Genomic DNA, 12,904 nt, shown 5'->3' with positions numbered 1-12,904 from the left:
CTAGCTCCTGTTCCCACACCCTCCCTATCCCTCCATCCATCCCTCTGCCTAGCTCCTGTTCCCACACCCTCCCTATCCCTCCATCCATCCCTCTGCCTAGCTCCTGTTCCCACACCCTCCCTATCCCTCCATCCATCCCTCTGCCTAGCTCCTGTTCCCACACCCTCCCTATCCCTCCATCCATCCTTCTGCCTAGCTCCTGTTCCCACACCCTCACTATCCCTCCATCCATCCCTCTGCCTAGCTCCTGTTCCCACACCCTCCCTATCCCTCCATCCATCCCTCTGCCTAGCTCCTGTTCCCACACCCTCCCTATCCCTCCATCCATCCCTCTGCCTAGCTCCTGTTCCCACACCCTCACTATCCCTCCATCCATCCCTCTGCCTAGCTCCTGTTCCCACACCCTCCCTATCCCTCCATCCATCCCTCTGCCTAGCTCCTGTTCCCACACCCTCCCTATCCCTCCATCCATCCCTCTGCCTAGCTCCTGTTCCCACACCCTCCCTATCCCTCCATCCATCCTTCTGCCTAGCTCTTGTTCCCACACCCTCCCTATCCCTCCATCCCTCCGTCTGGCTCTGCAGCCAGCCACACAGCCTGGCACAGTAGCAGGCCATGTGGATAAATCATTATCATTGTTTACAATGGAGGAGCTGGAGAACTAGTGCCGAGTGCCTAGAGATGTGCCTAGAAATGACTGTAGTAGGGTTGGCACAAATGTTTATGGATGAAGACCGTCATAATTAAAATTACCTGCATATTTTTCCTACTTTTTTTTCGAACAGCTGACTGAAGGTGTGATAGCCAGGCTTTCATGTGGTTGAGTCAGTTTCTGTGATAACATGGGCTCTTAACAACATGATGAAACTTTGTTGCCTCTTGCTGAAACAAGCAAGGTGTTGTAGCAAACAATGAATAGAATGAGCTTGGAACCTCTAACTCTAGAAATGTGACGATTAAACTCATGGGTAGACTCGCAATGACTGTCTGGTATTGTGATTCAATCATTTTCGTGGTAATGTAGAATGTTCATTCAAATTATGTTAACTGATGTGGCTCATGCAATGGAATGGATTGTTTGTAATGTCAGTTGAGTTGAATCAACAAATCACAGTACAGATTGATGGGTATACTTCCTGCTTTTACTTCCTGCTTTGCTTCCATGGGTACGCTCGCAATGGTCGCCAGTTCACCCATTATACCATCATTAACTTGAATGGGGAAGCCCGTTCTATTCATTCTATTTCTATGGCAGCACATGCAGTCAGGAGCGGAAGAAAGGAGAAAAGGTGTGTCTGAAAAGCAAAACAAATATTATATATATTTTTTGCTATTGTAGCGGTTATTTTCGGAGACCGTGGTCATTTGGCTGGCCAATTACCGTCATCCAAATTTCCATGACTGTCACAGCCCCGAGTCCTCCTTGTGAGATGCAGCAAATACTACTGTAGAAACTGGATCTGTACATAATAACACATCGTAAAACTTAAATCTCTATCTCTACTTGTCATAAGAACAGTAACACTGTCTGTTTGTTGAGTGAACAGGGTTAAACAGGGTCTTTGCTGTCGTCGTGGCCCATATGGTCAGGGATTGGGTTGGGTCAGGAGCATGGGTTTACCCTGAGTCTATTACTGGGTTACATGAAGCTGATATGATCAGTAACACAGACAGACTGCTGACAGACACAAACACACATCTGTAGTTAGGTAATATCTGCCTGATATCTCCGTTTCATGTTCCATGAGACTGAGTGAGTGTTCATTTCTCAGTGTACATCGGCAGTCCTGGAGTTCAGTTAACATTTCAGTACAGGAAGAATAATCAGTCTACTGATCTACACACACACATGACGAAGTGTATGATGTATGTAGATGGAGGAATAACAGAGCTGTATTTAAATAGTCTTCATGTGCACTTCTCATCCTGTTTTTATTAAACTAATCATGCATCTACTAGCGAACCACCATAAAGATGAACGCTTCAGCCTCATATAGATATGTTTTTCTATCTAATTGCCATGATGAACTTCAGACTACAGGAAGTGCATTCATTTACTAATGTATCTGATTAGACATACATGTCTCTCTCTGTCTCTGTGTGTTTGTTGACCTGATTGGCTAGCAGTGCAGAAACATTGCTACAAATGAACACTCACTAGCTATACTGCATATTTAGATACTCTGGCTGATTGGTTTGATGTAGGGAGACATACACTATATATACAAAAGTATGTGGACACCCCTTCAAATGAGTGGATTCGGCTATTTCAGCCACACCCGTTGCTGACAGGTGTATAAAATTGAGCACACCGCCATGCAATCTCCATAGACAAACATTGGAAGTAGAATGGCCTTACTGAAGAGCTCAGTGCCTTTCAACGTGTCACCGTCATAGGATGCCACCTTTCCAACAAGTCAGTTCATAAAATCTCTGCCCTGCTTTAGCTGCTCTGGTCAACTATAAGAGCTGTTATTGTGAAGTGGAAACGTCTAGGAGCAACAATAGCTCAGCCGCGAAGTGGTAGGCCACACAAGCTCACAGAACGGGAACACCGGGGGCTGAAGCGCGTACCAACTGTTCGATGGGAGCTTCATGAAATAGGTTTCCATTGCCAAGCAGCCGCACACAAGCCTAAGATCACTATTCGCAATGCCAAGCATTAGCTGGAGCATTGCTCCTTAGTTCCAGTGAAGGGAAATCTTAACGCAACAGAATACAATTACATTCTAGACGATTCTGGGCTTTCACCTTTGTGGCAACAGTTTGGGAAGCCCCTTTGCTGTTTCAGCACGACAATGCCCCTGTGCACAAAGCGAGGTCCGTACGGAAATGGTTTGTCGAGATTGGTGTGGAAGAACTTGACTGGCCTGCACAGAGCCCTGACCTCAAAGCCATCTAACACCTTTGGGATGAATAGGAACGCCGACTGCGAGCCAGGCCTAATCGCTCAACGTCACTGTCCAACCTCACTAACGCTCTTGTGGCTGAATGGAAGCATGTCCCTGTAGCAATGTTCCAACATCTAGTGGAAAGCCTTCCCAGAAGAGTGGAGGCTGTTATAGCAGCAAAGGGAGGACCAATCTATGCCCATGATTTTGGAATGAGATGTTCGACGAGCAGGTGTCCATATACTTTTGGTCATGTAGTGTACTTGTCTTTCTCTGTCTCTGTTTGTTTGTTGACCTGATTGGCGAGCAGTGCAGAAACATTGCTACATGTAGACTAGCTATACTCTACAGTATATTTAGATACCCTAGCTGATTGGTTTGATGTAGGGAGACAAATCAACTTAGGTCTGATTTTGCCAACTCCTTCTTCATTATTATCACTTGGTATATAATCAGGTCACATGCAATGTAACATGTCACTTGAGTATGTGACATAGACATAGAATGAATAGAACAGCTTGAAAGCTCTAACCCTGGATATTTGACTGGTAAACTCTTGGGTACGTACATGCACAATGGCTGCCAGATATTGTGAAGCAATAATCTCCATGGTATTTTTGAATTTGTTATAAACTGATGCTAGATTGCCACGGTAATGTAGAATGTTCATTCAAATGATGCTAACTGCAATGGAATGTCCTTTTTGGAATGTCAGTTGAGTTGACTCAACAAATCACAGATTGAAGGGTATACTTCCTGCTTTTACTTCCTGCCTTTACTTCCTGCCATGGGTACACTCAAAATGGCTGCCAGTCCACACATTATGCCGCCAATGACTTGAATGAGATGACCTTTCTATTCATTCTATTTCTATGGTATGTGATGTGATGTGTGCAAGAATTTTGTTACTGAAATCTAAGATTGCTTATATTGATTACATTCAACTCAATGTTGTTTGAGCATTGAGTGTTGTTGAATTGATACACCTGCTGTTGATACTATACTATTTGACTTGATCTATTCTATATGACTTGATCTATTCTATATGACTTTATATATTCTATATGACTTAATCTATTCTATATGACTTAATCTATTCTATATGACTTGGAGGATAAGCTAAAGCCATAACTTACTGTTTTATAAACATATCACTAAACGCTAAATGTGTTCATTCTTGTCCACCCTTTACTTCTCCCTCCTGTCCTGTTATTCAAAATGGCCACCCCTCCCTGTAGGAATCCAATGGCGCTCCCAGGCCAGAGGCTCACCATCATCACCATGCTCCGGTGTTCTCAGCACTCCGCCAGGCCCGTGTAGTGTCATCCACCTCCGAGGAGGAAGAGGCCCTGACAGAGAAGTTCCTCAAAATCAACTGCAAGTACATCACAGACGGCAAGGTATATATCATGTATATTCATATATATTACAGTACTATACAGTATATATAGTATATTCTATATATAAGATATGTACAGTATTATAAGATAAGCGCATGGAGAAGTTCAGAGGACCATCAGGAATGCTGGCCCTCCACCAGCCAACATCCACCTCTAGCAGCTCAGATCCATGCTATTGAACAACATGAAACCAATGTTGATCCATTCAGTCTAAATCAAAGGTTTGCTGCCCCCCCACCCCACCCCCCCCCCCCCCCCCCCACACACACACACACACAGGGAGGTCAGTATTGGAGCTTCCCGTTCATAGTCAATATCCTTCAGTTGCTTTTGGATACCTACAGTACAGTACAGCCATTTTGTTTATTTATGCTGGAAGGGTAATATATCTCCTCCACTAAATGGCTGACACATTTCTTTCACTCTAGCTGTAATATTCTGTCTAACCCTCTCTCTTCTTTCTCCCTCCCTCCCACTCTCTCTCTCTCTATCTCTCTCTCCGTCTGTCTCTCTCTCCCTCTCTGTGTCTGTCTCTCTCTCCCCCCAGGGTGCGGTGAGCGGGGTGTTGCTGGTGACGCCCAACAACATCATGTTTGACCCCCACAGGATGGACCCTCTGGTGCAGGAGCACGGCTGTGAGGAGTACGGCTACATGTGTCCCCTGGAGGAGGTCATGTCTGCAGCCATCTACAAGGAGATCACTGACAGCAAGATCAGAGAGGCCGTGCCCGCGTAAGAGCCCTGTCTGTCTGTCGGTCTGTCACACACAGGGGTCCCATTCATTAGAGCACACCGTTTTGTGCCTACTGAACCACACTATCAGGGATGTAGTGGAGAGGAGTTGCGTTTACGCACCTGTTGCACAAAATTAACATTGTTTGCGTTTACGTTACACATCACTCGTTTACCCACTTCTTTTTCTACCACTCCATCCATCCCTGGTTACACATCACAGCCCCTCCGTAATCACTTCATCAGCCCAGCACTGCAGGCACACACTGATTACATCAGAAACCATCCAACAGATTAATTATATCCCCCATGTCAAAAAGGAAATGACAATTATAACAAGGTTAATGAACTATGCATGCACCCACCTACGTCTGGATTGCTCACCCATTTGCTTGATGTAGTAATATATCCACTTCAGCAGCCAGCTTAGTTTATCTCCATGGCATGCCACCCACATACAGATCTCCTACCGTCTCTGTTTTTATTAGCAATTTAACGTGGATTGTTTGCTCAAATCAAGATAATTGTGTTATATTAATACTATGATGAAATCTTACCAAAGCATTAGCTATTTGTAGCTGTGTTCCTCTGTGGCGCTAGCGATGCCAAGGTCGTGGGTTCATGTCCCGCTCAGATCACATACACATGCTAATTAGGTATGCACTTACTGAACTGTAAGTTCGATGAAAGTGTCTGCTAAGAGATATTTATTATTATTGTAACTATAGAGCTATGCTTAGCCCTTCCACTGTAGTGCCCATCCAGTATGTATGTGAAAATGTTCAGTGGTGGATTTGGGCTGTGTTAGGTGTTCAGATCTGATGGAGCATCTATTGTGACGTCTAATGGTTATTGGCTGCAGTCCAAACACGTTATTTTTACCCCCTCACCCCTTGCCCTAGCCACTTCACCGTCGGAAACCGGATGCAGATGATTGCCATCTTAAGTGGAGGTCCAATTCACTAACGTTTCCCCCTCAGCCCTCGATTTAGCTCAAGGGAGCGAGTGAACAAACCACTTTGGTCACTTGCGGGGTTGATACGACCCACAATTCAATGCAAACTGTAGTCACATGTCAAACTCTGGTGGCCGCGAAGTGTCACATTTTTGGCCTGTCAGAAAAAAGTATGAAGCTAGCTTGCTAGAAAATATATATAGACATTGATTTTAGCGTTGGAAAATTGGCTTAGTCTCATAGTGAGGAGCCTATAAAACATAGCTAGATTCATAAACATATTTTTGGGAATTCTGAAATGTATTGGAATAAATGGCCAAACAATTAAACTAGCTAGCCAGCTATGGGTAACTGTAGCTAGCTACCTGACAGGAGTGCCAGCTAGATACGTTAGCTTACTAGGTACATGAATAGCTTTAGCTAGATATGTTAGCTTACTATGTACATTAATAGCTTTCGGTTGGTTGTTTTTAAACTCAACTTCTAGATTTCCACAGAGGACGTTGACTCTGATTATCACTCTCCCTGGCTTGGGCAAGCGACATTCAAGGTACACTCGGATGTGACGATGTAAAACGTCATTCAAGGGCTGAGGATTTAGGGCCGAGGGCTGTCTACTTTGAGTTTGAAACACAGCCATTGTCTCTGTGTGAGGACAGCTGTTTTCTCATGTGATGCAAGCAGACTCTGTCTCAAAGAGCACACAATAACAAAGTCCTGCCTGTGTGCCAACCAGTGTTTTATTATCATACACACAGTAGGATGCAACTATTTTAGTCCCACAACAGGTCTTTGGAGAACCTGTGGAGTCTAGTGTGCTGTTACAGTATGTAGAGGAATCCTGTTAGTTGGCATTGGCTGGCTGGCTGCACAGTGTTTTTGTTAATTTACTGTACAAAACCTATTCAGATTATTATGCAGAGTAGTTCACTTACAGATGCGCCAAACAAACATAGATTCATATTAGATCCGTGTTGAGAGGATGACTTGTTTCACCTGGTCTCTCCACATTATACTGTAACAAACAAAAAGAACGGTGCCATTCTGCTGCATTCCAAGTCAGACCTCTCTAACTTGTATTTTCTTCTTTACTGTTTTCTTCCCTCTCCAGGCATCTGGAGCCTTTGACGTCAGAGCGCGGGCCCTCCACCTCCTCTCAGCCGGACCCGGAGCAGCATCTGAGAGTCCCAGGCAACGACAGCGGGAGCGCGGCCACCCGCAGTACAGAGGGCTCCTTCTCTGAGGACGTCTTTACAGAGTCGGAGCTGTCCCCCATTCGGGAGGAGGCCACTTCCTCCGAAGACCTCCGGCTGGACAAGTCTTCCTCAGCCACAGCCTCCACAGAGTCCATCCAAACTGTCACCCATGTGGCGGCCTTCACCCCTCCAGGGGAAGCCCCAGGGGCCGCAAGCAGCGCCTGCAAGTCAGTCAGCCAGCCGCCAGGGGAGGGCCAGGAGAAACAACCCACCACAGCAGAGGATAATCCAGACAGCCACACAGCCCAGAGCCAGTCTCCCATGGACTCCAAGCAGCACAGTGTGGATGTGGAGAAGGCAGCACCAAGCACACCCACCACCAGCCAGGGACCATGCCAAGGACCCTCCTCACGCCATGCCTCCCAGAGATCTACCACCGGGCCTGGGGAGCCCTCCGGCCAGGAGGGGGGTTCAGGGGACAGGCCCAAGCTGAGCAGAGAGGGGTCCCAGGACTCTGAGACGGACGTGGAGGAACTGAGAAAGATGTGGAAGAATCATACTATGCAACAAGCCACAGAGCAAATTGAGAATGTAACACAAAAGGAGGAGGGACAGAGCTCTGCAGAAGGTAGTGAGATAACGTGTCTCTGTTGTATTATGAAAATATGAAATACATATCCTTACAATATGCACTTACATTGTTTTTCAGTAGGTGCGAAAATATGTTCAGCTTCTATTTCAACCCTACTTGAGTTCTCAACATGAAGGCAAATCTATAGACAGTTATTGCATATTATTACACATCCTCACTGCCTGGTATGCTGCTGCCATTTGCCATCTCTGCAATTACCATCATAATGTTTATTCTAATGAAGCTCCCAGTGCTATCACAGGAAGGTTGGCTCCGGCTGCTTCCGTACACCTCGGCTGCAGGGTGCTCCTGATAACCTCCTGTCACAGCTTTGTGCCTCCCCAGTTGTAATTGGACTAAAAAAGAGAAAAATAACTGTGGAAATGTGTGGTGTGCTGTTATCACCTACAGGAATGAGCAGGAGGCATTATACTCCGCTTTGATCTAGCTCTGTTGTTAGCCGGTCTGCTCCACGTGCACTCAACTCCAAGATAGGCTCAAAATCAAACACAGAGAGACAACACAAACACCCACACCTAACATCTGAGGGGAAACACAGTAGTGTTTAGACGGCCTGCATTAATAACCCTCAGAGACAGGAGCAGCATTTAAAGTGACTTAACTATTTACATTTTATAGCTGCCTTCTCTTTTTGGTTTGATGTCTTTTTCAGTAAACATTGAATATTTCTTACCCTAGAACACAGACTACCACAGTAGTGTGCAGGCTCAAACTACTACTGTGTTCTGTGTCACGCCTGCTATAGGTGCTATGTATGTTATTCTTCCACTGTTCTACAGTTCTATGTGAGCTCTAGTGCCTCACTTAGTTGTGTTCAGACCTGGGCTCTAATAGTATTTGTCTTCTTTCAAACACTTTTGCTGCACCTCATTGAGTTTGCCTGGTGCATTGGAACCAAAGGAATAGTCCCAAAGGTGCAAACCCCACCCATCTGGCACTCTAGGCAGGCTCAATCAAACTCTCAAAGTATTTTGGAAAGAAAACGAACACTGGTTGAACCAAGGTCTGGTTGTGTTCCCATAATTTATATCACCATAATTCTCACCCCACAGAGAGTTCCTAGAATGTTTGCTCTTATTGGCTGGGATCACAGCGGGGTTCTGCTTTACTCCACACCACATTACCATGGCAGACGTGAGCCAAGGCCCCACTTCAAAACAAGCCCAATTACTGCGTTTTCAAATATCATTTTTCCCACTGAGCTGTGTTTTCTAAGTAGATGAACCATTTCTCTGGCTCTGTTTGTGACTATGGGTCCCAGTCTGTGTTATGTCACAAAGTGTCTCTTTTCTTTGTAGAACTCCCACTAATTTGACCTTCTAATGGGTCGTTAATAAAAGCAGGGATATGTTTTGGTGTCACGATCTGTTATGAGTTCTGTTTATTTGGGTCATCTTCCTATTATTCTGGCACAGAATTACTGTCTGTTGAGATACCTGGTAAACAGAGGAGGAGATCTAGGTCATATAAAGACCCTGTTTTCTTATTTACAGATGGATTAGGTCCAGTGGTGTGGTGAGGGACTACTAGATAATAAGAGGATATGTTTTAAACCAGGAGTAGGCCTACATTTGGTCAGTCACTAAATTGAAACATATTCTGAAAGATTTAAATCAGATTGGAATCTGCTTTGGCCCTGTAAGTGTTAAGATGGATAAGATAACAATTCATTATCATGTGATTATTTCCTGTTTGTCATGTGGCTCTACAGTGTCCATGGAGCGGCGGAGGCACCGGTCCCACAAGTTCCTGTGTCTGCGGGTGGGCCAGCCCATGAAGAAGACATTTGTGTCCAACGCCAGCGCCTCCATGCAGCAGTACGCTCAGAGGGACAGGAAACATGAGTACTGGTTCGCTGTGCCACAGGAGAGGTGTGTGTGTGTGTGTGTGTGTGTGTGTGTGTGTGTGTGTGTGTGTACATACACAAATATCTATAGAATAGAATACATTTATTTTTTCCCTCACTGAGGGAACTGGACCAGGCTGTGAAAAGCAGTCCAGTTACAGTGGCTTGCGAAAGTATTGATCTCCCTTGGCATTTTTCCTATTTTGTTGCCTTACAACCTGGAATTAAAATATATATATATTATTTTTAAAGCTGAAAACTTGAGCGTGCATAACTATCCACCCCCCCAAAGTCAATACTTTGTAGAGCCACCTTTTGCAGCGATTTCAGCCGGAAGTCTCTTGGGGTATGTCTCTATAAGCTTGGCACATCTAGCCACTGGGATTTTTGCCCATTCTTCAAGGCAAAACTGCTCCAGCTCCTTCAAGTTGGATGGGTTCTGCTGGTGATCAGCCATCTTTAAATCATACCACAGATTCTCAATTGGATTGAGGTCTGTGCTTTGACTAGGCCATTCCAAGACATTTAAATGTTTCCCCTTAAACCACTCAAGGGTTGCTTTAGCACTATGCTTAGGGTCATTGTCCTGCTGGAAGGTGAACCTCCGTCCCAGTCTCAAATCTCTGAAAGACTGAAACAGGTTTCCCTCAAGAATTTACCTGTATTTAGCATCATCCATCATTCCTTCAATTCTGACCAGTTTCCCAGTCCCTGCTGATAAAAACATCCCACAGCATGATGCTGCCACCACCATGCTTCACTGTGGGGATGGTGTTCTCGGGGAGAGAGAGGTGTTGGGTTTATTCCAGACATAGCATTTTCCTTGATGGCCAAAAAGCTCAACTTTAGTCTCATCTGACCAGAGTAGCATCTTCCATATGTTTGGGGAGTCTCCCACATGCTTTTTGGCGAACACCAAACGTGTTTGCTAATTTTGTTCTTAAAGCAATGGCTTTTTTCTGGCCACTCTATCGTAAACCCCAGCTCTGTGGAGTGTATGGCTTAAAGTGGTCCTATGGACAGATAATCCAATCTCCGCTGTGGAGCTTTGCAGCTCTTTCACGGTTATCTTTGGTCTCTTTTTTATTTGTTCTCTGTTGCCTCTCTGATTAATGCCCTCCTTGCCTGGTCTGTGAGTTTTGGTGGGCGGCCCTCTCATGGCAGGTTTGTTGTGGTGCCATATTCCATTTTTTAATAATGGATTTAATGCTGCTCTTTGGGATGTTCAAAGTTTCAAATATTGTTTTATAACCCAATCCTGATCTGTACTTCTCCACAACTTTGTCCCTGACCTGTTTGGAGCTCCTTGGTTTTCATGGTGCAGCTTGCTTGGTGGTGCCCCTTTCTTAGTGGTGTTGCAGACTCTGGGGCCTTCCAGAGCAGGTGTATATATACTGAGATCGTGTGACCGATCATGTGACACTTAGATTGCCCACAGGTGAACTTTATTTAACTGATTATGTGACTTATGAAGGTAATTTGTTGCACCAGATCTTATTTAGGGGCTTCATAGCAAAGTGGGTGAATACATATGTACGCAACCCTTTTCAGTTTTTTTTTTTTTTAGACACTTTTGTCATTTTTTTTCATTTCACTTCACCAATTTGGACTATTTTGTGTATGTCCATTATATAAAATTAAAATAAAAATACATTTAAATTATAGGTTGTAGTGCAACAAAATAGGAAAAACGCCAAGGGGGATGAGTACTTTTGCAAGGCAATGTATATACACTACCGTTCAAAAGTTTGGGGTCAATTAGAAATTGCCTTGTTTTTTAAAGAAAAGCTATTTTTTGATCCATTAAAAAAAACTCTCAACGTCAACAGTGAAGATGCGGCTCCGGAATGCTGGCCTTCTAGGCAGAGTTCCTCTGTCCAGTGTCTGTGTTCTTTTGCCCATCTTAATCTTTTCTTTTTATTGGCCAGTCTGAGATATGGATTTTTCTTTGCAACTCTGCCTAGAAGGTCAGCATTCCAGAGTCGCCTCTTCACTGTTGACGTTGAGACTGGTATTTTGCGGGTACTATTTAATGAAGCTGCCAGTTGAGGACTTGTGAGGCGTCTGTTTCTCAAACTAGACATTCTAATGTACTTGTCCTCTTGCTCAGTTGTGCACCGGGGCCTCCCACTCCTCTTTCTATTCTGGTAAGGGCCAGTTTGCGCTGTTCTGTGAAAGGGGTAGTACACATCGTTGTACGAGATCTTCAGTTTCTTGGCAATTTCTCGCATGGAATAGCCTTTATTTCCCATAATAAGAATAGACTGACGAGTTTCAGAAGAAAGCTCTTTGTTTTGAGCCTCTAATCGAACCCACAAATGCTGATACTCCAGATACTCAACTAGTCTAAAGAAGGCCAGTTGTATTGCTTCTTTAATCAACACAACAGTTTTTTAGCTGTGCTAACACAATTGCAAAAGAGTTTTCTAATGATCAATTAGCCTTTTAAAATGATAAACTTGGATTAGCTAACACAACGTGCCATTGGAACGCAGGAGTGATGGTTGCTGATAATGGGCCTCTGTACGCCTATATAGATATTCCATTAAAAATCAGGCGTTTCCAGCTACAAAAGTCATTTACAACATTAACAATGTCTACACTGTATTTCTGATCAATTTGATGTTATTTTAATGGACAAAAAAATAGCTTTTCTTTCAAAAACAAGGACATTTCTAAGTGAACCCAAACTTTTGAACGGTAGTGTACATTTTGTGCAGTATTTCAGTGTGCTTTGGATGACATTTCTGTCCACAATAGCACAAATGAACTGTTTTTGCCCTTTTATGTAAATAGGTATTAATCGTAATGAGATCTGTCAATTTCGACTCCACTGGGATGTTGCACAGCAATGTCAGCAGTATTCATAATGAATGTATCGTTTAGGCCTTTCAAAGAACAGTACAAGGAAAGATGTATCTTCATCAAAAGCTGTAAAATATGTTTTTCTAGTGAATTATTCCAAATTGCTTCAACAGCTTAATTCAATTAGTTAATGCTGAAAAGTCACTTTGTTGCAGTGTTGGGTCCAAGCACAGTGCTGCCTTTGTCTCCAGTCCTGGAGAGAGAGAGGACAGAAAGTTATGAATCTGATCAGATGTTTGACCAGCCATTCTTTGACTTTGAAAATTCTACCCTTCAGCTGTTTTCATTCCCAGTAGCCAGTAGGCTTGTGTTGACCAGCACAGCACACTCCTCTCAGTCTCACATGTTAATATCATTTGAAGCAGGC

General features: G+C 44.1%; 1 protein-coding gene across 5 annotated transcripts in view; it reads left to right on the top strand.

Moving 5' to 3' along the window:
• oxr1a (oxidation resistance 1a) overlaps nucleotides 1-12,904 on the top strand; it is a 216,624-nt gene that overhangs the window by 193,165 nt on the left and 10,555 nt on the right. For all 5 annotated transcript variants that reach the window (XM_065008776.1, XM_065008771.1, XM_065008781.1 and 2 more), the window contains 4 exons: nucleotides 4,130-4,291; nucleotides 4,839-5,023; nucleotides 7,090-7,802; nucleotides 9,538-9,697. In XM_065008776.1, the coding sequence (XP_064864848.1) occupies nucleotides 4,130-4,291; nucleotides 4,839-5,023; nucleotides 7,090-7,802; nucleotides 9,538-9,697 (1,220 nt within the window). The remainder of the gene's footprint in view (nucleotides 1-4,129; nucleotides 4,292-4,838; nucleotides 5,024-7,089; nucleotides 7,803-9,537; nucleotides 9,698-12,904) is intronic.

This window comes from Oncorhynchus nerka, linkage group LG3 (genome assembly GCF_034236695.1).
Source record: "Oncorhynchus nerka isolate Pitt River linkage group LG3, Oner_Uvic_2.0, whole genome shotgun sequence".
Lineage (NCBI taxonomy): Eukaryota > Metazoa > Chordata > Actinopteri > Salmoniformes > Salmonidae > Oncorhynchus > Oncorhynchus nerka.
Note: the sequence above shows the minus strand (reverse complement) of the source record. Positions and strands in the feature narration are given on the sequence as shown.